The sequence below is a fragment of the Muntiacus reevesi genome, chromosome 2, assembly GCF_963930625.1.
Source record: "Muntiacus reevesi chromosome 2, mMunRee1.1, whole genome shotgun sequence".
In the NCBI taxonomy this organism is placed as follows: domain Eukaryota; kingdom Metazoa; phylum Chordata; class Mammalia; order Artiodactyla; family Cervidae; genus Muntiacus; species Muntiacus reevesi.
In genome coordinates, this window is record NC_089250.1 from 64168501 (window position 1) to 64195771 (window position 27271).

The 27271-nt window shown below is 53.9% G+C and overlaps 1 protein-coding gene across 1 annotated transcript in view; it reads right to left on the bottom strand.

Annotated features, from left to right (window-relative positions):
* The window catches only part of MTCL2 (microtubule crosslinking factor 2), a 74561-nt gene extending 47597 nt beyond the window's left edge, over nucleotides 1–26964 (bottom strand). Inside the window, exons 1-2 of the mRNA XM_065921951.1 lie at nucleotides 26146–26964; nucleotides 4820–5044 (exon numbers count right to left, since the gene is read on the bottom strand). Coding sequence (XP_065778023.1) covers nucleotides 4820–5044; nucleotides 26146–26820 — 900 coding nt within the window. The 5' untranslated portion in view covers nucleotides 26821–26964. The remainder of the gene's footprint in view (nucleotides 1–4819; nucleotides 5045–26145) is intronic.
* Between the last annotated feature and the right edge of the window lie 307 nt (nucleotides 26965–27271).

The window sequence follows — 27271 nt, forward strand, 5'->3', positions numbered from 1 at the left end:
TGCTTGGGCTGATGGCTGAAACATAGCAGGTACTCAAAAGTATAATGATTTGGGGGACCTTCTGGGTGGTCCAGTGGTTCAGATGCCAAGTTTCCAATGCAGCAGGCACAGATTTGATCCCTGGTCAGGGAAGTAGATCCCACAATGCCACGTGGTATGGACAAAAAAAAAAAAAAAAAAGAATAATGATTTTGTCATGCATTGTTAAGACTACCACTTCACCTCTGTGCACTGATTTTATCTGACTTTGTCCAACATCTCACAGCCTCACTTTTGAGTTTAGTGTGTGTTTCTGCTAGAGGTATTCAGCCCCAGGCTTGTGGCTCTGGCCCCAAGTTTTAGGCTGTGAGGTCACCCAGTGAGCCCCTGTCCTAATGAATACTTCATTCATTCATTCATTCATTCACTCATTCATCTGCTTAGCCCCTAGGGGTAGGAGTGGTGGAGTACAGAGGTCTAGAATCCAGGCATGCCTGGGCTCCTTCATATCTCTCTGTCCCAGTAGCAGTGCAAAGTCTGGCATATACTAAGTGCCTAATAAATGTTTACTGGATGAACAAACAGATCCAAGACTCCAACAAGCAAAATGGGGGGGGGGACAATGAAGGAGTAAATGACTGACACATGGGGAGCTGCAGCTGGCCAAACTTGACTGGGGATGCTCCCCCCAACCACCTACACCCCCAAATGTCCAGAGAGGGCTGTGTTCCTGACTGGGGTTGAGGGACCAGCTCCTGGCAGGCGGGGGGGGGGGGGGGGGGGGACCCAGGGCTCGTCTCCCAACTACACTCCCACCTGGGCAAGCTCCTCTCCACCTGGGGTTCACTCCATTCCCACCAAGGCCTCAACCTGGTGACCAGGTGACCCACTCCCCACCAAGAAGTCATGATCAGTGTGGATTCCTGAATCTCCTGGGGTCCATGAGTGACTCTGTGGATTTCACCCCTTCCGTGAGTCCCCAGCTGCCTCTGTCCCCTTCCCCAGGAACCCCTTCTCCATCTGCTCTCTACCCCCCAGGGTGCTTTGTAAAGAAGGCCTAGTGCCAGGTAGCTTACAGAATTCCAATGTGGACAAATCTCAGATCCCCACAGAGCCCCGTGCCCCTGATGGAGGCCCAAAGCAACAAGGAGCACAAGTGTCTCGAGGGCAGGAGCCTCGCTGCCTGGGCCTGACCCTTCCCCTCTCTGAGTCTCAGTGGTCCCTGGCCCCTGATTCCCACAGGTAAGCAGGCAGAATCAGGTCACTACCTGAGCACGCACCACGTGCCTTTCAACCCTCAGGAAGTAATTTATCATCCCCAATCTGGGGCTCAGAAAGAAAAGGTCACTTGTCCAAGGTCACACACCAGGAAGCTACAGAACCAGATTTGAAATCAGGTGGGTCAGCTCTGGATGGAGTCTTGCTCTCAGTCTGAGCCTGCTGTTGGCCTGAAACTTGAAAACATATTATGTTAATATCGGTAATAAAAGTATTAATAGTAAGCACAGGGGCTTCCCTGGTGGTCCAGTGGTTGAGAAGCCGCCTTCCAATGCAAGGGATGCAGGTTCTCTCCCTGGTCAGGGAATTAAGATCCCATCCATTAAGGCAAACTATAGAGCCTACGCAGGGCAAGGAAGATCCCATGTGCCGTAACTAAGACCCAACACAGCCAAAAACTAAATATATAAAAAGCACAACGTGTGCTCACAGTGTCAGGGGCTCAGAGGGGCCCACCTGCCTGTCTCATGTGATCCCCTCACGACCCTCCCCAAGTTGGGGAGACTGAGATACTACACGAGGCGAAGCAGCTGCAGCTTCCGGAAACCAGGGCAAGTCCCCAAAGCACAAACAAATGCTCTCAGCCATGAGGTCACTGTTTACAGCGTTGGGGCCCGTCTCCTGCCAAATGCAACTGGCAGCCTCCAGGCCACAGCCACCTCACTCATTGGCCCCTCGGCTCCTAAGCCTAAGGCTTCAAGGCATCTATGTCATGTTGAATCCTCAGGGCAGGGGCTGGGAGCCCTCACTGAGGAACACTCCATGTCCAGGCAGCATCTGGACTCAGTGTGGCTAAATGCTCCCAAGAACCCAGGGAGAGTGGGAATGTCACTCCCATTGTACAGATGAGAAAACTGAGGTGCAAAAAGAGAAAGTAACCTGTTCAAGTCACCCAGGAAGTAAACTGCTTCTAAGAAATGTTTTACTGGTGTGTCCTGGGGCCCCCTACAAGGGTTCCTCCAGGTAGGAATTTTCATCCTGGATTCCTGGAACCTGATACCCTCCCACAGGATCCCAGCCCCTGAAGCTGGGGCCTGGGAATCTGCATGGTGAACAAGCCTCCAGGCTATACTTATCCATCCAGGGAGGCTGAGATTCTACCTGCTTCCTTGCCCTGGCCCAGCCACTCATCCCACTTGTAAGTTTTTCTCCTGAACATTAACAGTAACACCCCAACCAACATTTGCTTATTTGCTGGGGGAGCGTCCCGAGCTGGCCCCTGCACTCAGTATGCTCTTTACTTGCACTATTTCATTTTATCCTCACAAAAGTCTCTCCAAGTAGAGACTTGCTGCACCCCCATCTTCCACACGGGGAAACTGAGGCTCAGGCTGCAAAGCAGCTCTCCCAAAGCCACAGGGCAAGCCAGTGGCAGAGCAGGTCTCTGCCGCGACCTCTTCCCTCCTCATGATGGACAACATTCCAGAGGAGATTCTGTGGGTCTTCTCAGCTGTGAGACCCAGCGGGGGGGGGCAGGGGGAGAGGGAGAACCAAGGCCTGAGGTTTCTTTCACAGCACCCACACCAATAATCCACCTGCTTGCTAAAAGCACTGGAGCTGCTAAAGCCCTGAAGATTCAGCTGCTTTAAGCCCACCATTTAAGAGAAGGGGAAACTGAGACCCCAAGAAGTAGCCCCATTCCAGTCTGCTCTTGCTGGCTGAGAAATCAGAGGGTCCCTTCCAGACAGCAACCAGTCCTATCCACTTAGGACCATCAAGCCCCCCCAGGCAATACCAGGGAAGTCAGCATTCTGAGAACCTCTGAGAAACGCCCCAGAACGTCCCTAGCACATGGGACTGAGGGAGGCAGCCAGAGAGGTCCAGCCCAGGCCGGCATGGATGAGCTCAGCGCCCCAGCTGCAGGCTCAGGGAGAGGAGGGAGGGAAGGGGCGAGCCGATGCTGATTGGCTGGTTCAAATCCCAACAGAAGGGGCCCGCTCCCCTCCGCCCAGGCTCCAGGGGCCTCCCCCCTCAGACTCTGCACACACACCAGCTGCTCCTGGCTCCTCCCAGGGAGGCACCAGCAACCCCACCAGTCCACTCCCAGCTCCAGCCTTCCTCCACGCCTTCCTCATCTGGGGCTGACTTTTGTGGGTCTTTGCCTGAAAGCCCCAACTACCTGGGCCCAAACCCAGATTCCTTTAAGCCTCTAAGGCTCTCCTTCACCCACCACCCTCTCAATCTGGTGCTGGGAATTTGAATATTTCTGTAACCATTTATCACAGAAGCTGCCTTCTCAGATAGAGAAGAGCACTTCCTTTCTTGATTTTTAAAAAAGTATCTGTATTTAGTTATTTGGCAGCTCTCGGTCTCAGTTGCAGCATGTGAGATCTTCGATCTTTGTTGCAGTCTGCCAGATATTCATTCGTGACATGCAGGATTGAACCCAGGCCCCCAGCTTTGGGAGTGCAGAGTCTTAGCCACTGGGCCATCAGGGAGGTCCCTGGTGCACTTGGGACTTGGAGATATAACCTTTCTTAGCTCTGTTTCGTCATCAGCAGACCTGATGCACCTGGCACATGCAAGACAGTGGGAGACGCAAAGTCCAGGGTGGGGCTGGGGTTTACTCTTCACCCCCCTGCTTACAGGGGACCTCTTCCTCCAACACTCCTTCTTGAGCCTCAAGCCTCGGCTCAGAGGTCCCCCTGCAGGCAGGCCCCATAGGCCCCCAGGCTGCGCGAGATGCCCTCACCCCCAGCTCCTACATCCCTGGATGAGTGCTGAGAGCTGGGTGTCAGGCCAGGTCCCCCAGATTTCTCAGTCCCCAGACTTGGGCTCACACAGACAGGTAAGGCAGACTCCTTTCCCTGCCAGACTCCAGGCCATCCTTCTCCTGCTCCCTGAGGCCGAGGACAGCGAGGTCGGGCAGCCAGCATGGGAAGCTGATGAGCCTGCGTTCTGCCAGCAATACAGCAGGTCCCGTGACCTTGGAGAGGTATTTCCTTTCTCTGAGCCTCACTTTCCTCATCCAGAAAAATGGGAATAATAATAGTAGCTAACATTTTTCACTGTTTACAGTGACCTCTCACCTACCTGATCTCATCTGATCCTCATAGAGCCCTATGAGGCATGGGCTGCTGTTATGCCCATTTTACAGATGAGGAAACCGAAACACAGGTGACTTGCTCAAAACCATAAAATTAGGGTATACTGGAGTCAAGATATAAACCACCCTTATCTAACTCCAGACCTTCACTACTCTCCACCAGCATAAGACAGGAAACTTCCACGGAACTGTGCAGAGACAACAGGGAGCCCAGCACCAGGTGTGAGGCTGCACCTCACAAGGCAGCTGCTGTTGGGAGGATTCATATTCATATTCATATTCATAAGTGATCTGTCCCACTTTGGGACAACTCTGGTGGATGATGGCCGGTCAGTTCACCAGGGATCCCCATTTACAGATGAGGATGCTGACACGCAAAGAGATGATGGAACTTGCCCAAGGGACACTGGAGCCCAAGGAGTGAGCTGACCTGGGCCCACTCGGGCTCATGATCCTCCCCGGCACCGCCCCCAGCAGGGGCACCTCTGAGGACTGGGGAGGGGGGCCCAGGCTTACCTTGACGTCCTGCTCCAGGCCACGGATGAGCTCGCCGTCCACCTGGCCCGTCTGGGCAGCGCGGAGGCTGCGGCGCTCGGCTTTGCGCAGCCGGTATTGCAAGATACGACAGGTCTTGCTGGCCTGGTCCAGCTGCTGCCGCAGCTCCTGTAGCTGATACACATCCTCCTCCATATAGACGTCCCGCATCTCCAGCATCTCTGCCCGCAGCTCCTCGATCTCGTCCTGCAGAGGGGAGGAGAGGTCAGGTCGCGGGGCCCTGTGGCGGTGGCCAGAGTGCTTGAGCACAGGCCATACCCGACACTGTCCTAGGCACCCCGAGGGGGAAGGGGGTCTGAGAGTGGTAGGCTGCACAATGCAACCCCCCTCAAGTGCCCACATCCTAATTCCCAGAATCTGAATATGTCACCTTACATGGCAAAGGGACTGTACAGATATAATTACATTAAGGATCTTGAGATTGGGAGATTATCATGGATTTTCTGGGTGGACCTAATGTAATCACAAGCATCCATTAAGAGGGAGGTTAGGGACTTCCCTGGAGGTCCAGTGGCTAAGACTCCATACTCGAAATGTAGCGGGCCCAGGTTCCATCCCTGGTCAAGGAATTAGATCCCACATGCCTCAACTAAGAGTTCACGTGCCACAACTAAAAAAAGATTCTGCATGCTGCAATGAAGACTGAAGAACCTGCGTGCCTCAGCTAATTCATTTGGGAGCAGCCAAATAAATACATAAAAATTAAAAGAAAAAAAATGAGGGAGGCAAAGCAATCAGAGCAGGAGTAGGCGATGTGGCAGAGGTTGGGGTGATGTACACTGAAGGTGAGAAAGGGCCACGGGCCAGGGGAGGCAGGCAGCCTCTAGAAGCAGGAAAAGGGAATGGATTCTCGCCAGAGCCTTTACAGGGAAGCAGTCCTGCCAACACCTTGGTTTTCAGACTTCTGATCTTCAGAATTATAAGATGATAAGCTGGGATTGCTGCAGACCACTAAAGTTCTGGTAATTTCTTATAGCAACAACAGGAAACGAATACACTGGGGAAGCAGAAAAGGGCTCATTCAACAAGCATTTATGGGCACCAACTGCATACCAGGCCCTGTGCAAGCAGGGGATTGGGGAAGGAGCATGGCAACCAAGACGAACATGGCCCCTTCTGTATTGTCTGTGTGGAGCCCCAAGTATCACTGGCTAGACACGTTGTAAATGGACAGATTAAAAAAACCCTCAGATACTGTTAAGTTATGATGTTGAAGCTGAAACTCCAATATTTTGGCCACCTGATGCGAAGAGCTGACTCATTTGAAAAGACCCTGATGTTGGGAAAGATTGAAGGCAGGAGGAGAAGGGGATGACAGAGGATAAGATGGTTAGATGGCATCACCGACTCAATGGACATGAGTCTGGATAAACTCCGGGAGTTTGTGATGGACAGGGAGGCCTGGCGTGCTGCGGTTCATGGGGTCACAAAGAGTCGGACACAACTGAGCAACTGAACTGAACTGTTAAGAGCTATGAAGATAAAAAACCAAAGACAAAACACGTGGGTAATATGATGGAGTAATGGGGGAACGTGCTATGTTAGAGGACATGGCTGGGGAGGCCACTCCTAAAGGGACATTGGAGCTGAGGCAGAAGGAACACGCATGAGACAGAGGGGTGGGGGGAGTGTGTGCAAAGGCCCTGAGGCAGGAAAGAGCTCAGTGTATCAAGATACAGCAAAGTGGCCAGGGAAGCTACAGGGGTAAGGTGAGGCTGGGGAAACTGACAATGGTCAGCAATCCAGGGCTTCGAAGGGCTGAGTAAAAAAATCTGAGTTTGGGACTTCTCTGGTGGTCCAGTGGTTAAGAATCTGCTTGCCAATGCAGGGGACAGAGGTTTGATCCCTGGCTGGGAAGATTCCACTTGTCATGGGGCAACTAAGTCCAGGGGTCACAACTACTGAAGACCCTGTGCTGCAGAGCCCATGTGCTGCAACAGGAGAAGCCACCACGAGAAGCCCAGGCACTGCAACTAGAGAGCAAAGTCTGTGCGTAACAACGAAGACCCAGTAGAACCAAAAAATAAAAATAAAAAATAAAAAAATCTGAGCTTGGGTTTTAAGTGGAGGGGGTTGGGTTGAGGGGGTGACCTCACTTCCTCAAGGCAGCTCCTGACCACCTCTGTCATCAGTTCCCAGATGTCCTTCACTTCCCCTTTGTCAACATGAGCACATCAGTAATTCTTCATTTAATAGTCTATCTCCCAGAGACACTGTGAGTGCCGGGGGCGGGGTGGGGTGGGGCTTCCCCATGTCCATCTCACTCCCTGCTGTATCCCCCACACCCAGCATAGGGCCCAACATCCTGAGTGCATGGTGACATGTCTGGTTTTAGGCAAACAACCATAAGGAGACACACCAACCGGCAGCAATCATTAGACAAAGTGTAGCAGGGAGCAGTGGGGAGACCCGAGAGGAGAAACCAATGATCACTATGTCTAATAGCAGATGTGAAAGCTGAATCACAAATAAAAGGATCTATCTTTTGTGTGACTGAATGCATTAAATAAGATTGTAGACTAAAAAGAGAAACTGAACTACTATATATAAAATAGATAACTAATCCGTGGAGAAGGAGGAAGTGGGCCAGTCAATGATCACACCAGTTAAAGAAATGAGGAAGTGAGGGGTCCACACGCATTTCAGCTGGCAAGATTAAGGAAGCGTAAAGAAAATGGCACTCAGGAAGTGTGGGCCAGTTGGCTAAATCCAAGCTAAACCAGCCTCCAGATGGGCTTGTGTTCAAATCCTCACCATACCATTTACAGAACATATTGATGCGGAGGATGTGGGGGTCTGAATGGACCCCAAGCTCAGGAAGGGCCAAATGGAAGTGCAGGGCATGCAAAACTAATGATGCTAGGCTACATTAAGATGTATGACATTTAGGAATTTCCCTCGTGGTCCAGTGGGTTAAGAATCCTCCTTGCAATGCAGAGGATGTGGGTTCAACCCCTGGTCAGGGAAGTAGGATCCCTGAGGAGCAACTAAGCCCATGTGTCATAACTACTGAGCCCGCACACTTTGGAGCCCATGTGCCACAACGAGAGAGTCTGTGCACCGCGATAAAACACCCCACATGACTAGGGGAAGATCCCACGTGCCGCAACGGAGACGCCATTCAGCCAAATAAACAAATAAATATTAAAGATAAATGAAGTTTAAAAAAAAAAGATGTGTGACATTTAGATCATAAGAGGTGACACCCCTCATCACAGGACCACATCCAGGGCACTGAAGTCAATTTTGCAGGACAACTTAAAAAATAACCTTTTAAATAACTGATTTTTCTATTTATGAAAGTAAATGATGACCATAGAAATAGTTTTGAAAATATAGAGGATACAAACCATGCAAAATTCTTCTACCTGGTCCTGAATCACAGTGCTTCTCAAAGAGTGGTCCCTGGACCAGCAGTGTTGGCTACATTGGGGAACTTTGAAATTCTTACACCCTCACCAAGACCTGCTGAATCAGAAACCCTGGAAATGGGGGCCCCCGAGTGACTCTAAGGCAGGGTGTTTCCTTACAGTCTTTTTCTCTAAATGGGCAAGAGTCCCTTGTCTCAGCACACAAGCTCCCCCAGCCCAGAGCCTGGCACAGAGCAGGGTCTCAGTAAGCATCTATTGAAGAAGTGAATGAATGAATGAATGATCTCACATGAGCAGCTGCCTCTCCAGGCCTGCCCTTCACCACAGTCCATTTCTGAAAATGCAGGATGTTGCATTCATGCCAGCTCCATCTCTCCATGGCAGCCAAGGGGGGCCCAGGGCCCTTGGGGGTTTGTCCCAGCTGCAGGCAGAATGCAGTCAGCCCCTCCTGGCACGGCCCACAGGAGAGGGTGAGTCCACAAAGGCTGGCTTGTGGGCCGCATGGCTGGGTCTGCTGGGATGGGGGCAGCAGAAGCTGGTGAAGGCGGGACTTAGGCCGAGGTTAAGCTTTTGGGGTCTGAGGTGGGGGCTGGGAAAGAGGCTTCTGGGACACGAGGAGGGGGCAAAGAGCAGAACTCTGCTTTCCTCCGAGGTTCTTAGACCTTACTGAGCCTCTTCACCTCCCGGGACTCCTGCATCCAGGGGCTGTCTGATCCAATGGAGGGAGCTGGTGGGGAACTGCTGGGGGGCGGTGGGGAGCTCAGCCTTTCCTTCAAAGACAGCTCAGTGACCCGGTTGAGCCCCGCACCCCAAAAGCACGGAAGTGGGGAGAGAGGGGCCAAACTCCACAGGACTCTGCCAGCCCTGTGGCTACTCAGTAAGGTTGTCAGAGACCAACTCCCGCCCCATATCAGTGGGGAAACCCAAACCTCATCCCCCACAGCAGACAGGAAATGGCCACACGGCCCAAAGGTGCCCACCTCAGAGCCTGGGGGCCCTGATTCTCAACCCTCTGTCAGAAAGGCCAGACTAAAGAAACTGAGGAAGGACTTCCCTGAAGTCCAGTGGTTAAGACTCCTTGCTTCCCCTGCAGGGGGCACAGGTTCGATCCCTGGTCAGGGAACTAAGATCCGACATGCCATGCAGCAGGGCCAAGAAACAAATAAGCAAAAAATTAAAAAATGAATAAAAAAAAAAGAAGTTGAGGAAAGGTGTCCAGATTGGGCCCAGTCTGCCAGGCCTCCAAAGTCATTCATTCTGGTTGCTCCTTCGAGGGAACCTCTCCTCCCCTTGAAGCTTAACCTGATTGTTTAACCTGAGGACGGGGAGTGGAAGGGGGAGGTCTGGGGACTAGATCAGACACCCACGCTACAGCCTCGATAGTCAGACTTTCCATTTACAGAGAATGTTTATTTTGGGAATTCCCTGGTGGTCCCATAGTTAGGACTCAGCACTTCCACTGCTGTGACCCAGGTTCAATCCCTGATCAGGGAACTAAGATTCCACAAACTGTGCAGTGCAGCAAAAAAAAAAAAAAAAAAAAAAAAAATTATTTTGCTCTGATTATAGAGGTAATGGGCTTCCCTGGTAGCTCAGATGGTAAAGAATCTGCCTGCAGTGCAGAAGACCTGAGTTTGATCCCTGGGTCAGGAAGATCCTCTGGAGAAGGGAATGGCAATCCACTCCAGTATTCTTGCCTGAAGAATTCCATGGACAGTTCATGGGGTCACAAAGAGTTGGACACGGCTGAGTGACTAACACTTTCACTTTCATAGAGGTAACACCTGTTTATTGGGAAAAACTTGGAAAAAAGAAAAAGCAGGTAGCTTTCTATCTCCTCCCTGATTCTTGCTGGTTTCTGTGTTAGGTTCACACTTCTTACCCTGGAATCCAGCCCCTCCTCTCCCCAGGTTTCCTCCTCACAGCCCTGCCTCTGCCCTAGAATCCTCAGCCCCCAAGTCCAGACATGCCCTCAAATAAAAAACAGCTCACTGATAACCAGGCCCAGTCTAAGCAGAGTACATGCACAACAGTTTGATCCCCTTACCAGCCCTGTGAGGTAGGTAGGGAAAATGTTCCTACTTTGCAGATGAGGAAGCTGAGGCTCAGAAGTTTCCCAGAAGCATTAAGAATCTTCCTTGCAATGCAGGGGGTGTGGGTTCAATCCCTAGTCATGGAACGAAGACCCATATGCTATGAAACAACGAAGCCCATGAGCCCCAACTAAGATCTGATGCAGCCATATTAATTAACTAATTTTTTTAAAAAGAGAGAGAGCCTAGGCTGCTCCAGCACTGGTCTCAGACCCCTATGCCACCCAGGAGGATGGGCAGGGTCTGCTCCCCCACCCACACCCTGCCCACAAGTACATTTCAGTCTATCCCCACCACACTCCCTAATGACCTATGGGGTCAGCCTGCAGGAAGCAGCCTCTCAGGAGCAGGCCAGCTCCCCAAAATGGACTGATTCCCAGGAACCCTGGGGGAATTGGCCAGGAAGAGTCTCTCGGTCCACGCTGGGCCGGAGGGCCAAACATGAGCTCACACAACCGCTAATAATAGCGTGGCATTGCATGGCAGCACGTGGCGTCACAGTTTACAAAGACATTCCACGTGACTCATCTCGTGGGTCCTCACAGAAGCCCCAGGGCCAGGCAGCACAGGAATTACCATCTCTGTTCTAAGGGCAAAGAACTGCAGAGGAGCACAGGGAGGTGGGTGATCTAGTCCCCAGAGACATCTCCAAGCAGGACTCAGGCTCTCTCGTCTGCACCAGAATGCAGGGAGCCCATGAACTTCAGTGGTAAGGGGCGGAAGAAAAGCACGTCTTTATTTTTCACTAACACTAACTAAAAATCAACATTTCCTTCTATTCTGGGCAAACCACGGTTGTATCAGCAGTACTTACGGCTTTGACACCAAGAGAAACCACATAGATTTTCATAGCATATAACAGTTGTTGCAGAAATGTCAAAATATCCTTTACACTCATCAGTACCTTGAAATTACAGTGTTAATAGACCTATATCCAGATCTTATGAGTTAATAAGCACACCTATTACTATGTCATCATTTAAATATATACTTTGTTAACTATATTTCCATATGCTTGCTTTCCTTTACATTTTGCTTCAAACATTTAGAAACACTATTCTGAAAATTACTCTCAGCAGAGAGATTAAAGGGAGACACGGCACAAAATAAGACAGAATCTGTGTTTCCTCTGGAGCTGCCTCATCTGTAGGGTCTGGGTAGTGACCCCAGACCCGCACTCTCCACCATCAGGGCATAAAGCTGGAGAAGAAGAACTCTGATTTCAAGCCACATTTAAAATATTCCAGAAAAGGGGATTCCCTGGCAGTCCAGTGGCTAGGATTTAGGGCTTTCATTGTGGTGGGTGGGGGTTTGATACCTGGTCAGGGAACTAAGATCCTGCAAACTGTGTGGCATGGCCAAAAAAAATACAAAATGTTCCAGGAAAAAATACTTTCAGCAGGAAACCTACTGGAATGTAAGATGATTAATCTCTGCACAATGAGGACAGAAGGGAGGGGTTATATGTGGGGCTACTGGAACATTCGGAGGGGCTCCAGATACATGGGTCTGATGGAACTGGTCTGGGAAAGCAGCTGGTGAGACGGTCTCCCAACCCACGGGGTTGGAGGTGCAAGAGACCAAACACGAAGCCCCTTAAAGATACACAGCAAGGAGCAAAGGGCAGGAGAGCCCCCAGCAACAGCTCCCAGCTGGCCCAGAGGGGACAGGAGGAACCAGAGGGGCAAGAGGCTCCTGAACACATGAGGGGGTAGCCTCTTAATAGCCAACACAGAAAAGACTATTCCAGAGCTGAGGTTCCCTGGCTAACTCCTACCCCAGAGCATCAGCCCGCATGGAGCTAGGGTGGGCCCCGGCAGGTGCCTGTTCACCCAGCATCCCCAGGGAATCCTGAGCTGGGCCCTGCAGACCACATTCTAGAAACCCTGGGATACCAAGGCTGGGGCAGGAGCAGGAAGTTGGGGTCCCAGCCCACCCAGCTCCCATGGGGACTCTGCACTGCCTGGGCCTCCTTCCTCTCTGTATCTGTCTCCCATCTCCTCACCCCTCCACTTCAAATGCCACCTCCACCAAGAAGCCTCCCAGGCTGCCGCAGGGCACAGCCATTTTATATGAAGAATTACTGAGTACCTACGGGCTTCCTAGGTGGGTAAAGAAGCCACCTGTCAATACAGGGGATGCAGGGGATGGGGGTTTAATCCTTGGGTTGGGAGGATCCCCTGGAGTAGTAAACGGCAACCCATTCCAGTATTCTTGCCTGGAAAATTCCAAGGACAGAGGAGTCAGGTGGGGTCGTAAAGAGTCAGACATGACTGAGCACACACACACACAGTGAGCCGGATTCATCACCAAATCACTGGATTTAGTCCCCATGATGGCCGGTCTACTTCCCACTAATCTATTCTCCACTTAGTACACGGAGTGATTTTTCTTTAACTGTTGATTCTCCTATGTGAAATCCTTCAACAATCATCAAACTCTGGAAACAGCCCAAATATCTCTCAACTGATGAATAGCTAAACGGTGGTACATCCATATAATAACTACTCAGCAATAAAGAGGAAGGAACTGCTGATACCCACAACCACGTGGGTGAAGCCCAAAGGCATTATGCTAAGTGGAGGAAGTCAGACTCAGTTGGCTATGGACTATATGAAGCCATTTCCATGATATTCTGGAACAGGCAAGATTATAGGGACAGGAAACAGATCAGTGGTTGCCAGGGGCTGGAGGAGGGAGGCCCTGATCACCAAGGGGGAATGTCGGCCGGGGTGGGGGGTGCAATAGCTGGTGTGGTTCAGCCGCTTTAGTCGTGTCCGACTCTTTGTGAACTGTGGCCCGCCAGGCTCCTCTGTCCATGGGATTTCCCCCAGGCAAGAATACTGGAGTGGGTTGCCATTTCCTTCTCCAGGGGCTCTTCTGACTCAGGGACTGAACCCACGTCTCCTGCATCGCAGGTGGATTCTGAGCCATCTGAGACACTGGAAAATGGAAGGATTATGGCGGTGGTTACAGAGCTCCATACACTTGTCAAAGCTCATTTTACTGTATGTAAATCACCAGGCCTGAAAGCAAAAGAGAAGCCTGATTCTGCTAACCTGTCCGTCTTCATCTTCCCCAACTCCTCTCATCGGCCACTCAGGTCTTTTTCCAGAAGCCAGAAGATACCTCGCCTGTCCCACCTCTAAGCCTCTGCCTGGATTCCCCTCCCCTGCATCTCCCACTACCGGCTGCCCATCCTGCTTGAAGCGTCCACTTAAAGGCCACCTCCTCAGAGAAGCCCTCCAGACCCATCTAGGCCCATCGCATCCATCTCAACCCTGTTTTTCTTTCATGGAGCGTAACATATGTCCCAGCCCGACTACACCCCTGCTCAGCTTCAAAGAAAAGCGAAAGCGTGAGTTGCTCAGTTGTGTCTGACTCTTTCTGACCCCATGGACTGTAGCCCACCAGGCTCCTTTCTCCATGAAATTCTCCAGGCAAGAATACTGGAGTATTCTAAAGTGGGTTGCCCTTCTTTTCTCCAGGGGATCTTCCCAACTCAGGGATTGAACCTGGGTCTCCTGCATTGCAGGTGGATTCTTTACCGTCTGAGTCACAGGGAAGCCTCGCTCAGTTTCAAACCTTACCCAAATTTATCTCTTCCTTCCCAGGTTCTAGGGACCCAACTCATCAATGGGCAACAGACCCAGCAAGAGTAACAGCTGAACTGAGGGATCCAGAAGCTTCGCTCTGCGGGATGGCTACCACTCCACAGAGGCCTGGGAGCCCCCGCCTGGCCGGCCTTCTCCACACCACCCTAGCCACCACGGTCCCTCCCTCAGGCCAAAGCCCAGGCTGCTTGCCCATCTGCCACCCTGGCTCTGACTGGGCCACTCACCCCCGCCTGGAAGGGCTGACCTGCGGGGTGGGCCAGCAGTGGCCACGAGGGCGGCATGCCAGCCCCCCCAAGAGGCCAGGGCAGCCATCTGCTGTCCCTTATGCCCGTCCTCCAGAGTCTGTCAAGGCTCCAGATGAGATCATCGCACTTGGACCCCAAGGAGGGCAGAGGCTGTGCGGCTCCACTTCCTTTCCAGCTCAAAAGCCAAGAACTGCAGGAGCAGTAGTGGGGGGGGGGGTGGCCCAGAGACTCCATCCCTTCACAGGCAGGGGCCCTGAAGTCTAGAGGGAGCCTGGGACAGCCCCACCGTCCCCCACACTGTCCAGAGTCAAGCCGGGAGGGACTCTGCGCTCCCGTTTCCCAGCTTAGCCTCATTGTGGGGAGGCTGGGCTCTAGCTGTAGTGGAGTCAGGGTCAAAGGTCCTGGAGAAGGAGGGCCTGGATCCCAGGCAGGCATGGCCATGCCACCCAATACCCCCTCCCCCTGGCACGGAGGCTGCCTGGTCTCAGGGACCCCAGGGTCATGACTGAAGACAGAGTCCTGGGCTTGCCTCTCCACCAGCAACAAATGACCACAGGCACAGAGCATCCTGAGCGCTCGACCTGGGCGAGGTGGCACACGTTATCTCACTGTATCCCCAGCCATCCCCGCTGACAGATGAGGGGCTGAGGTCAGAAAGGTCACCTCAAGGTCACACGTCAGACGGCATGGCTAGGTTTCGAGTCCAATTTGAGCTCTTGTAAACTAGACTAGACGGTATCTCCGATAAGACAGTAGTGACAATATTAAGAGCTAATATTCACAAGGGCTTACCCTGTGCCAAACTCCAGACTGAGCATTGAATGAAGGTCCATTTCTTCAATGACAGTCCCTTTCAGGTAAGTGCTATTTTATAGACACCCACTTTACAGATAAGCAAACAGAGGCTCAGGAAGAAGAAGGCTCCAAAGGCAATCAGGAGTGAGCCTCTCAGATGTGGCACAGCTCTATGCATGAGACCACAGACACTCTCTCTGGTGGGGAGCTGTGTATGTGTGTCCGCATATGTGTGCATGGGCAGGGGATGCGTTGAGGAGGGAGGAGATGCCCGGAAACCACTGACCTCCAAGGCCAGGCCTGACTTGTCGCTGTCCCATTCCAGGCCTCACTAGCCAAAGCAGCGAGACCTCTGCAGGCCCTGATGCCTCCGGGTTAGGGGGCGCTCAGAGCGGGGACACCCAACAGTGTCCCTCCCTCCAGTCCTTTCTCTGTTGACAGGAAGGAAGGTAGCATTTGGATTTGGATGTATTTAAAACGTCCCCCAGAGGCTTCCCTGGTGGTCCAGTGGCTAAGACTCAGCGCTCCCAATGCAGGGGGCCCAGGTTTGACCCCGGGTCCAGGAACTAGATCCCACAGGCCGCAGAGAAGATTGAAGATCCTGTGTGCCGAAACGAAGACCCGGGCAGCCAAAATAAATGATAAATAAATATAATTTTAAAAAAATTCAAAATCATCCCTCCCCCCCAAAAAAAATCATCCCCCAAACAGCCTCTGGGCTGCAGCCACATCTCTGAGCAGGGAGAGCACAGCGCTCAGAGGTGTACAGGGAGGGAAGGCGAGGCTGGAGAGTCAAGGGAGTGGCTCCAGGAGGTGTGGCCTGAGGCTCCAGGAGGTGTGGCCCGAACCACCGGCCCACCCCAGCATCGCACACCTCCCAGCCTTTGCCAGCACCATACCCCCTGCCTAGCATCCTGCAAAGAGCACCAGGGACCCCAGTCCTTCTGCCTCTTGCCACTTACAGACTGTGTGACTTTTGGCAAGCCCCTTAACCTCTCTGAGTTTCAGTTTACAGACACCAATGTGAAAGGAAGGGGTTAAGTCCCACCAGGGTAAGATGTGTCCTCCTGCAGAGCGTGGGGAGGGGGGATGAAACCTGTGATTATCTAGTTAATAATGTAATTACTTAGAGGTAAATGCCCCAAAGGAGGCTACAGGAAGCGCCTAGGTGTCTAACTCAGGAGACTGGCCTGGAGCTGAACACAAGAAGTTGGAGGAGGACACCAAGGGAGGTGGGAGGAACTGCAGTACAAAGGCCCCACGGCAGAGAGAAGACAGGGACAGAGGCTTGGGGTGCACAGAGTGCTCAGAACTTGGGTGGAGTGGGGGTGAGGTGAGGCTGAGAAAGGCAGGACAACACAGGCCACCCAAGTGCTTGGGCAGGGCTCAGGAAGGGTGTGGAGGGGAGAGGTCGAGACACCTGACCCCGAAGAACCCATGTGGATCTGGGGCAAAAACACAGTAAAGACAGCTGGTCCAGCCTGGCTATAGGACCCCGAACTCTTTGGAGTCTGAGGTTCTCTTTGAGGCACAGGCAATGGGAGATTCTTCACCCCACTTCTAGAATGTGGGATCCCCAAAGGTGGCCCTCCATCAGCAAAGAGGTATCTCCGGGTGAGAGCCTGCAGCACTGGCCTGACTCGGGGCAGGAGGGCAAAGGGTGGGCGGCGCAGGGAGAGATGTGTTTGGGGATACCCATAATGCACTTCAGCTGCATACACACCACCCAGGCCCCTGCCCCATGCCAAGACCCACACCCAGAGCCAGGCACAACCCCTGTTGTCAAGGACCCAGGGCTTGGGACTTCCCCAGGGGTCCAGGGCCAAAGACTCCGCACTCCCAATGCAGGGGGTCTGGGTTCGATCCCTGGTCAGGGAACTAGATCCCACAGGCTGCAACTAAAGATCCCACATGCCACAATAAAGATCCTGTGTGTAGCAACTAAGATCCAACATAGTGAAATAAATAAATAAATATTAAAAAAAAAAAAACAACCCAGGGCTCACGGGAAGTCAGATCCAAGCCTAGTGATAACGAGTGATGAGGGTGCAGAGCTGTTGAGCCCTTACAGGCCCTGGGTAATCCTCACATACATGCTTTCTTGTATTTAATCTTCACAGCAACACTACGGGGTGAGCACCATCAGCATGCCCACCCATTGTACAGATGAAGAGACTGAGGCTTGTAAAGGCAAAACTCACAGAAGAAAAGGCAGAACAAGGCTTCAAATTCAAGTGAGCTCGGCTCCAGACCACAGTGCTGTCTACCACCTTGGACCCCAAAGAAGGGGGAAAGGCTGGCTTGTTGCTCCCACCTTCTCCGACTCCCCACCATTCCTCAGAGAGGCCAGCACCATCCACTGACCTATGGGGCTCCTCAGTGACAGCCAGGGCCAGCCCGGCCCAGAACACCCCAGTTCCCAGTTCCTTCTGGTGCCAGAAGGAAGAGAATGTGACTGCATATGAGGTCATGCCTGTGGGGCACCCAGGGGAATGATCTTAGTTATAACCTTGGCGGCTGGTCAGGCCTCTGCTTAGAACTTAGCCAAGCTCCTCCCCTGAGGAACTCTTTCTGCCCCAGTGACTACACAAGTGGGGCTCGCTCCCTTCTGCTGTGCCCAGGATGGTGCTAAATGTGCTTGCACACCTGACCACTGATCCTCCCAAGTGCTCTGAAAGGAAGAGAGGAGTTAAGTTCCCTTTGTTGTTGTGGTTGTTGTTTGCTACAGTGGGTATTCATTGCAAGCTGGGAGCTTCTCTTAATAGAGAGCATAGACTCTAGGCTGCGTAGGCTCAGTTGCCCCACAGCATGTGGGATCTTAGTTCCCTGACCAGGGATCAAACCTGCATCCTCTTATACTGGAAGGCAGATTATTAATCACCGGACCCCCTAAGTTCCCATTTTACAGACAGGAAGACTGAGGCTGGAAGAGAGGCCTTGAACATGGGGTTCATGGACAGGGAAGAGGCAACGAAGCAAGGTTTGGTCCAGACCTGATCCCCCAAGTGGAGTTTCTCCACCTCCCTGCTGAGGCCCCTGGGCCTTGTGCCCTGTGCTGAAAACACATGGAAAGGAGGCAGTGCCTGGCCCTGCTCTGGGTCAGCACAGCCCCTACCAGCAAGGTATTCACAATGCCTCAGCTCAGCTCAGCACAGTGCCCTTCCCCAGCAGGCCCAGCTCCCCTTCCCAGGCTCCCCCACACCACTGCCCCCGCCCACCACTCCCCCCAACTCTTCTATTTTAAGCCCATAGTCTGCCTGCAGCCCACCTGCAGACCCTGATCACTGCCTTTCATTCAATCGTGCAACAAATATTTATTGAATCACTAGGATGTGCCAGGCACGGTCCCAGCAGCTGGACACAGAGGCAGTCATTCAAGGCTAACTCCTCAACTTTAATGCCTCCTCCTCCAGGAAGTCTCCCAGGCCCCTCCTCTGAGTGCCCACATAACTTCCTCTATCCCAGTCTCCTTTTCCCAGGCAGAAACGGGCACTCATTAGGGACAGGAACGGTACAGTCCTCCACAGCCCCCAGCAAAGGGGCAAGGGAGGAGGCAGATGAGGGCAAGCAGGAAATTCCAAGGAGATTAGGAGGGAGGTGCCCCTGGGCACTATTTCTCCCACAGGCAGGCCTGACAATTGCTCCACTTGGCTCACTGGGCACCAGCCCAAGTGTCGTGTGTCCGGGGCCTGAGGGCCTTTGATGCAGTTTCTCCACCTCGGTGACCTGCCAGCCCTTTATCTGCCTACAAACCATTCAGTCTCAGTCAGGCTCCAGGGCCCCCAGATCCCGGAGGTTGCAAAATCAAGCCCCTGTCACACTCCTCACTGTTTCCAGCAACCTAGTGGAAGGAAGCCTCGTGGAGGCGCTGAAAACAGTAGTTTGTACGCATGAGCTCCAGGGAGACACGGGCCAGGATTTCCTGTGTTTCTGAAATGTCACAGCCAGTGTATATGTGTGTGTGTGTGTCTGTGTGTGAGCGTGCATGTCTGGGTATCCTCCTTTGTGGGTCTCTGGCTCCTGCTAGCAAATGCTACAGACCTGACATCTGAGTGCTCTGTGCTCATGCCCTGCTTCTGTGTCGTGGCTCCATGTCTTGTTCACATGTGTCTCCTGGCTGTGTGTGTCTGTGAGCCCGGGTGCGCAAGCCTGGGTCTGCTGTTTGCTGTCTTTGTGGCAGACGCAGTGGAGGTGTCTGGGTGATGGGCAGTGTCTGTGCCCGCCTGGCAGGGGTGGGTCTGCGGGTGTCAGCACGCACCCACATACGCACACGTACTTCCGATATGTCTGAGACTGTCTCCAGGGTGTGTCCATCTCTGGGACGCGGCCAAGCGTGTCTGGCAGAGTGTGAGGGTGTGTTTCCGAGCCTGCCGTCTCCTAGAGGGTGTGAGTCTGTGCTGTGTCTGTCCAGTAATGGTGGGTGTGAAGAGACACGTGTGGTGTATCTTGCGTGGGTCTGTGTACTTCTCTGAGCGGGTCTCCTCTCTAAGATGCCCGCATCTGAAAAGCAGAGAGCACAAGCCTGCCCCCGAATGGGTACATGAGACGTGTGTCAGTGGGCGTGGATCTCTGCGCATGCGCTGTGAATATGGGTACGTGTGCTGGTGTGTGCAGGAGACAGTGTGCCCAGAGACACAGGCCAAGCCCCTCTGCCAGGAATGCTGGGAGCCCTGGGAGCTTCGTGGTCCTCCTAAGGCCTCAGCAGCAGCCATCTCACATTTTCCATCTCATTCTCCATCTCTAGAGCTGCTCCCTCCCTCCATGACAGGCTGAAGATCCTTAAAGACACAGTTCTTAGAGTTGCTTCTTCCAGGCCGCCTCTCAGCTGCCCCAGAGACTGCTGCGACTCAAGACAGGGACAAGCCAGGAGCTTTGTTGACCGATGACCACTCCTCTCCCCCTACCCAGTAACAAGCAGATTGAACCCTTCCCCCTACAACTCCCGGGAGCTCAGAAATGCTTCACAGCTTGCTGGCTACTGCCCCAGACACCTGGCACGGGGCCTGGTATCCGGGAGGCACTTGGAAAATATATGTTGAATGAATGAATGAATGAATGCCTGAAGAAGCAAGGAAGGGAAAGGTGACAACCAGGACAAGCACTGACATTTGCTGTGTGCTAGATGTATATCGGGCTTCCTTGGAGGCTCAGCGGTAAACAATCCACCCGCAATGGAGGAGCCGCGGGAGACATGGGTTTGATCCCTGGGTCAGGAAGCTCTCCTGGAGGCGGGCATGGCAAACCACTCCAGTATTCTTACCTGGAGAATCGCATGGACAGAGGAGTCTGGTGGGCTACAGTCCATAGGTTCGCAAAGAGTCGGACACGACTGAAGTGACTTAGCATGCACGCACATCTACATCATCACTTGGAAAAGGGTCCCCACTTGGAAAAGGGGCAGTATGCTTATCACCCATTCTCCAGAAGGGAAAACAGAAACTCAGAAAGATTGAGAATCTCACACAGCTTGTAACTGGCAGAACCAGGCGAGAATCCTGCTCTGTGAAACTTGGAGGCACGGGCTGCTTCCTGCATGGGAGAGGGTGGAAGAACGACTTGGGAAGGGGGCTCCCTGGGGTTGTCTGATGAGGGTCCCAAGTGTACCAGCTGCGCAGGTGACATAACCTCTCCGCTTCCTCCTCTGTCAAATGGGTCTGATATCAGAACTCTCCACATAGGACTGCTAGGAGGAGTAAAGCGCTTACTTAACTCAGGGCCTGGCACCCTGGAAATGATCTCATAGCTGATAGCTTTTGTGCGCAAGAGCCAGAGAAGGCCGGTAATCAGTGGTTTGGGGGTCCCCAGGCGGGCTCTAACATTCCAGCACTCTGGATTCCAGCCTAACCATTATCTAAACCTTAAAGCTGGATCCAACCCTCCATCACTCCCTCCAGTCTCAGACCCCTGGTCCCAATCTCACTCTGCACTGATGCAGGGTACATATCCATGTACACGCAGGCAGGCATGTACCCACCCCCCGCCACACACACACTGCCTACAGGCTCCAGGCCCTCAGCCCCAGCATAGGTTATTCTCTACCTGCTCCCAACAAGTCTTAGCCTAGGGCACCGCACACAGTAGAATTCATCTCACCAACCTATGTCCCACACTAGACCGGTTGTTAGCAACCACAAGCTCATGTTCCTCTCAGACTGTGAAAAGAGCAGGATCCAGGGTTGGACCAACCAGGTTTGGAATTCTGGCTGTGTGAGCTGGAGCCTTCATTGGCCCAACTGTACCCAATGGGAACTGGAGGTGAATTAGATGCTTCCTCTGGGCACTTCTGGGCTGACATCTAAAACTGGCTGTACTTCCAACTTCCCAGGTAGCACTAGTGGTAAAGAACCCGTTTGCCACTGCAGGAGACATAAAAGACACGGGTTCGATCCCTGGATAGGGAAGATCCCCTGGAGAAGGACACGGCAACCCATTCCAAGATTCTTGCCTGGAGAATCCCATGCACAGAGGAGCCATTGGGTCACAAAGAATTGGACATGACTGAAGTGACTTAGCATGCACGCACGAACTCTTACATGTAGAACCTCCAGGGAGGTGGGGAGGGCTTGCTTCATGGAGTCCACACAGTACGGAATGTGACTCACACTTTCCTATCCTCCCTGGAGCAGCTCCTGATTTATTAACATCTTAAAGCTAAGGGGATCCACCCTCCTGTCTTCTCCCAGCTCTATCAAGAATGAAGACTTCAGGGCTTCCCTGATGGCTCAGTGGTAAGGAATCCGCCTGCTAATGCAGAAGACACAGGTTCGATTCCTGGTCCGGGAGAATCCCACATGCCTCAGAGTAACTAGGGCCATGCGCCACAACCACTGAGCCTGTGCCTTAGAGCCTGTGCTCTGCAACAAGAGAAGCCCACGCCCCACACCTAGAGAGTAGACCTTACTCCTCGCAACTAGATAAAGCTTCCATAGCAACAAAGACCCAGCACAGCCGCACCCCCCCAAAAAAAGAATGAAGACCTAGACATCCTCTCTGCTCACTGGCTAATAATTATGCTAATTGCCTAAAAGGTGCAGGATTTCACTGCTTGCAAAAAGTCTTCTTGTCTATTCACACCTCCCTGATCCCTGTAAACAGTCCTCCGAGGTTGCCCAGGCAGGTTCCATCATCTTCATTATACAGATGAAACAAAAAGAGAGCTCAGAGAGGCCACGTGACTCACTATGGCCACACAGTAAATGACAGTCAAGTCACAAAGCCAGATCTTTGCGTTCCAACTCTCGGATTCTTCAGTCCACACTGGGTGGTTCCCAGCATGTCCTAATGGTACATGGGCAACAGCTAGTGGTGATGGGGAAATGGAAGACCTCAGACCACCAGGATTTTGAAGGTCAAACAGTCAATCTGTCTGCATCTTTGAATCCTGGACCCTTAAAAGTTAATAACCTTCAAGGTAGAGAACATAGATACCAAGGGGGAAAGGAGGGGATGGGATGAATTGGGAGATTGGAATTGACATATATAAACTATTGATACTGTGTAAAAATAGATAACTAATGAGAACCTCACTATTAGAGCACAATAAACCCTACTCACTGTCCTATGAACACTGAGAAATTGGAAGGAAAAAAGAGGGGATAAATGTATACATATAGCTGATTCACTTTGCTGTAGAGTAGAAACTAACACAACACAACATTGTAAAGCAACTATACTTCAAAATCTTTTAAAAATTTTTTAAAAAGTTAGTAACCATCACACTTCCTTGGCTGGAAGGACCCTGAGGTCAGGCAATTTCAACTACAGCCTTCACATAAACCTCTTCCTAAATCCTCCTCAAGTAATCACAACCACTACATTTTGTTCAGTTTACAAGCTGTTTTCCACAAACCCCATGTCTTTATCTAACAGGCGAATAACTCCAGCATTGAATAACCCTGAATAACTCAAGTGACAGCAAGCTCACTCCCTTCTCTATAGCAGCTCCTCACTGGGTGAGAGCTGCCGTTTCTACCTTACCCCCTGGGGCCCCAGAACAAGCCTCAGGCCACAGGAGATCTGCCATCATCATCTGCAAGGCCTTCCCCAGACGACAGGTCCCAGAGCCTTCCACCAACTGGGAGGTGAGCTTGATCAAGGCCCCACCGGGCTCGGAGGGACTCAAGCCAGGCAGCAGCAGGCGTGCTGCAGACATGCTGGGGATCTGGAGTCTCTCCTGGTAACTCAGTTCCTGCATCTTAGACGCAAAATGGTCCAGAGGGGCAAGAAACACGTCAAGAGTACCAGGTACTCTGACTCTGAGCCTGGCTGCCTGGAGAACTGGCTCTGGGACCTGGAGTAAGTCCCCTCCCTGCTGTGGCCCCAGTTTACCCATCTGTAGAATGAACAAAACAACTCCTTCTGGGACTTCCCAGCCGAGTCAGTGGTAAAGCTCTGCACTTTCACTGCAGGGAATGCGGCTTTGATCCCTGGGTCGGGGAACTAAGATCCTGCATGCTGCACGGCATGCCCCCCAAAACAAAACCAAACAAAGCACTCAACTCCTGTAATAGCCTCTGCATTTACGGCCCACATCCACAGTCTCCAGGTTTTCACCTTGCCTCTGTGAGGCTGGCAGCTGGAGAGAAGATCAGGGACTGATTCACGTGGACACAGCATTAATCTCACAGTCCAGTCCTGCTCATCTCTCCCATCCAATCTCCTCCCTCTCCCCCCTCTCTCCAGGCTCGGAACTGTTCCCTGAATTCCACAAGTTTCTTCCTACTTCCCTTAGCCTGGAAGGGTCTCACTCCAGCTCCTTATTCGGCTGGCTCCCTCCCATCCCGGCCTCCTAAGCACCCCAGTCCCACCCTCCTGGGCTCTCAGCACACTGGGTCCCTCCCCACCCTTATCGCGGTCCGTAGTGTGAGGCAGTGTGTGATGTAGTGGGTGACTACTGTCTAATTCCAGTCTCCTCCACGAGGACCAACAGCTCCATGAAAACAGACACTTTGTCCTCAGATCTGTGTTAGTGCCTGGTACACAGCAGGCATTAAGTAAATAGCTGGCGGATGAATGAATGAGGGGCCAGGACTGCTTCGGGTGGGGAGGAGGCTCTATTCCTTCCCCACAGAGTCTGCCAGAGAACACGGTAAGTGCCCACGGAAATGTGTCATGTACCAATTGAGAATAACAGTGGTGGAAATTACCCTCCTCTGAGGCTCGTTCCATGCCAGGCGCTCTCATGGTGTTTGCGCACATAACTCATTTAACCCGTAAGGTTGGAAGATGTGTGATGTCTCTTTTTACAATGAGGAGACTGAGGTCCAGAGACATTAAGGGACTTGCCCAAGATCACACAGCCAGGAAGGCACACTCTCCAGATCTAACAGTGGCCTGAGGCCTGCACGTGAAGCCAGAAACACTGAATGAATGAGGGGAACTGAGGCTGAGCCCTGCCCAGGCAGTGGGTGGTCCCCAGCCAGGCCCTGGCCCCTGTGAGGCCTCAGGTTCAGTCTCCAGCCTTCTGGAGCTATTTTCCATCCTAACAGTCATGGGTGGCTCAGCAGGAGTCCAGAGCTCTGCCGGGTGACTTCCTGGGATGAACAGGAGCTGGTGGGGGTGGGTGCGGGAGACGGTGAAGCCAAGTTCTATGGCCCATCTTCCCTGGCCAGGGGGAGCGATGGAGGCCAGGAGGCAGGATTGAGGAGCTCAGGGTTCGAGTTCAGAGCAGGTCAGGCACCACCTGGGCAGGGCCAGGCCTCCTCTGGGTTATCTCCCTCCTCTCACCTACCCCTCACTGTCTTCTCCTCACAGCTGGCTTGTGAGGACTGCAGGAGCTGATTGAGCCCCCGACTATCCACAATGAATGGGGGCTTCAGGAAGGCTTACCCTCCCAATTAACAGATAAGAAAACTAAGGCCTGGCCTGAGGAAAGGTTAGAGGCTAAAGGGGTAGGTTATTCTGATTCAGACAGACCCTATCCTTCTATTGTACAAGCAATTACTTAACACGTGCTGGGTAGCAGATCCTGGGGGAGATGGAGAGGGAGAGACACAAGCAAGACCTCACAGACTCTAAAGACAGAGAAACCAAATAAATAAATAAATAAAGACAGAGAAACCCTTTTGGCCCGAAGAGCTACAGTGCAAGGCTAAGTGTTGCCAGGCAGACAGAAATTAGCAGAGTACCATGAACTCAGAGGCTCTTGGGCAGGGATGCTCTGGATGCTGTGCCAGGATATCAACTGATAAGAGCAGGTAACATTTCAGCCTCTTCCAAACCGTGCCCAGCCCGTGGCGGGAGAACCCAGGAATCTGGCAATCTCCCAGGCCAACACTGACGTGTGAGGGCTGAGCCTTCCCTAAAGTTGCCTCAGTGGGCAGAGAGAGCTTGGCCTGCATCCAGTATGTGCTCATGTCCACCCAAAGGGTGAAGGTCAGGCCTGCTTTCCTGGGAAGCTCTCAGGTCCCCTACAGGCCCAGAGAAAAAGCCTCATTCAGATGCCAGCTTCCCTCTTCTCACTGGAAAGGAGATGGGCACTGCTGGGGGGCACCAATAGGATTGCTGGGTATACAGGGCCTATCCCAAACTGGGCAGAAGACAATACCCTGGGATTTAGGGAGCTGTGAACGGATTCTCCCTGGACACCATCCTCCCAGGCTGCAGGACCGTTAGACTGGGCGGAAGTCGGACTCTAGCCAAGGGGATGTTCCCAGATGTCATGCTTTCAAACGGGGACCCGCCCTGAAAGGCAGGCAGGGACAGGCCTGAGCCAGGAAAGCCCTGGGTGAAGACTCAGGCTAGTGTTCAGGCCTCTCCTTGGCCGGAGATGGCCACAGGTCTTCCCGGCAAACTGCACACCAGTGCCTGTCCCAGAAAGGAGGGCCACCCAGCGGCCTGGGGGTGGGGGCTCTGAGCCGCGGATTCCGAGGTCCAGCCCCTCACGGAGCACCCACTCCCATCCCAGGCACCGTATTTAAGCATCCTCCAAAGCACTCAAGACCCCCTTCCCAAATCAGGGCCCGTGGGCAGTCTCCTCCTCCAGGTTCCTCCCTTAGGAGAAGGTTTCCCAGATACAATGGGAAGCGGAATGCGAGGGAGCCCCTGAGGGTTTAGGCCCCTTGCCCAGCTCGAGCGGTGGGACAGCGGGCCGGCTAGTGCCTCGACCGGTGGGGCGGACACCCGCGCCTCCCCGCGGCCTCCCCTTCCCCCACCAGGACCCCGCACCTTGAGATAGTCGTTCTCCGAGCGCAGCTCCTCCAGCTCTCGTACGAAGCCGCCGGGTCCGCAGTCCAGCATCTCCTCGGTGAGGTCGGAGAAGGCGAGCGAGGCACTGAGGGGCAGGCGGCTGCTGCCCACCGACGACGCGGCCACCGACGGCTCCTCGGGGGAGGCGGGGGGACGCGGAGGCTGCTGTGCCGGCTGTGCCGGCTGGGGCGGCTGTCCCGTGCGGGCCCCCCCGGGGCCCCCGGCCGCCGACTCGGCGTCGCTGCTCAGCGCCAGCTCCAGGCCCAGCAGGCGCGCCTCCTCCGACGCGCAGTCCGACACCTCCGAGCTGCTGTCGGTGAGGCTGGGCGGCGGTGGCGGCGGTCGCGGCCCGGTCCCCGGGCGCGGACGGCCCTTGGCGCGGACCCCGGTGCGGACCCCGGCCACCCGCGTCCCTGTGCCCCGCGCCCCGGGGGCCACCGCACGCCCCTTCTTGTCGGGCCTCGCCGAGGACGCGGCGCTGCAAGCGGCCGCGGCGCCCGGGCCTGGGCCGCGGCGGCCCTTGGCCAGCGACCAGCCGGCCACGTCCTTGGGCCGGGCCGGCGACGGCGCGCGGTGGCTCTTCTTCCTTTCCGGGGCGGGAGCAGGCGGGGGGCCGCAGCCCCGAGCCGGGGGCTCCCCCGCCGGCACCTCCATCGCGGTTTCCCTCGGCCTCAACGAGCGGCGCGCATGGCCCGGGCCTGCCCGGCCTCCGCGCCCCGGGAGAGGCTCCTGGCGCCTCTCCGGCCGCTGGGGTCGCGGCTCCTCTCGGCCCACCTCAGCCCCCGGGCTGCGCTCCGGCCCCGACCCCCGCCGCACGGTTTCTCCGCTGCTCTGGGCTCGGAGAGAGCGGCCCGATCGCCTCCAGGCACCCCGGCTCCGGCTTCGGCTCCGCCCGGCGCCCGCCCCCTCGGCCTCGCCGCGCCCCCGGAGCGTGCCCGGGCCCCGGCTGCCTGCGCGCCGATCGCTCTCTCGAGCTCCGAGTCCGGCTGCGGCCCGGGCCCCGGCTCCGCCCGGCGCGGCCCGCCCCCCGCGCAGCCCCGCCAGCTCCCCGCCCCGCTGCCTCAGCTCGGGGACGCGCGGCTCCGCGAACAAAAGGCGGACGCGG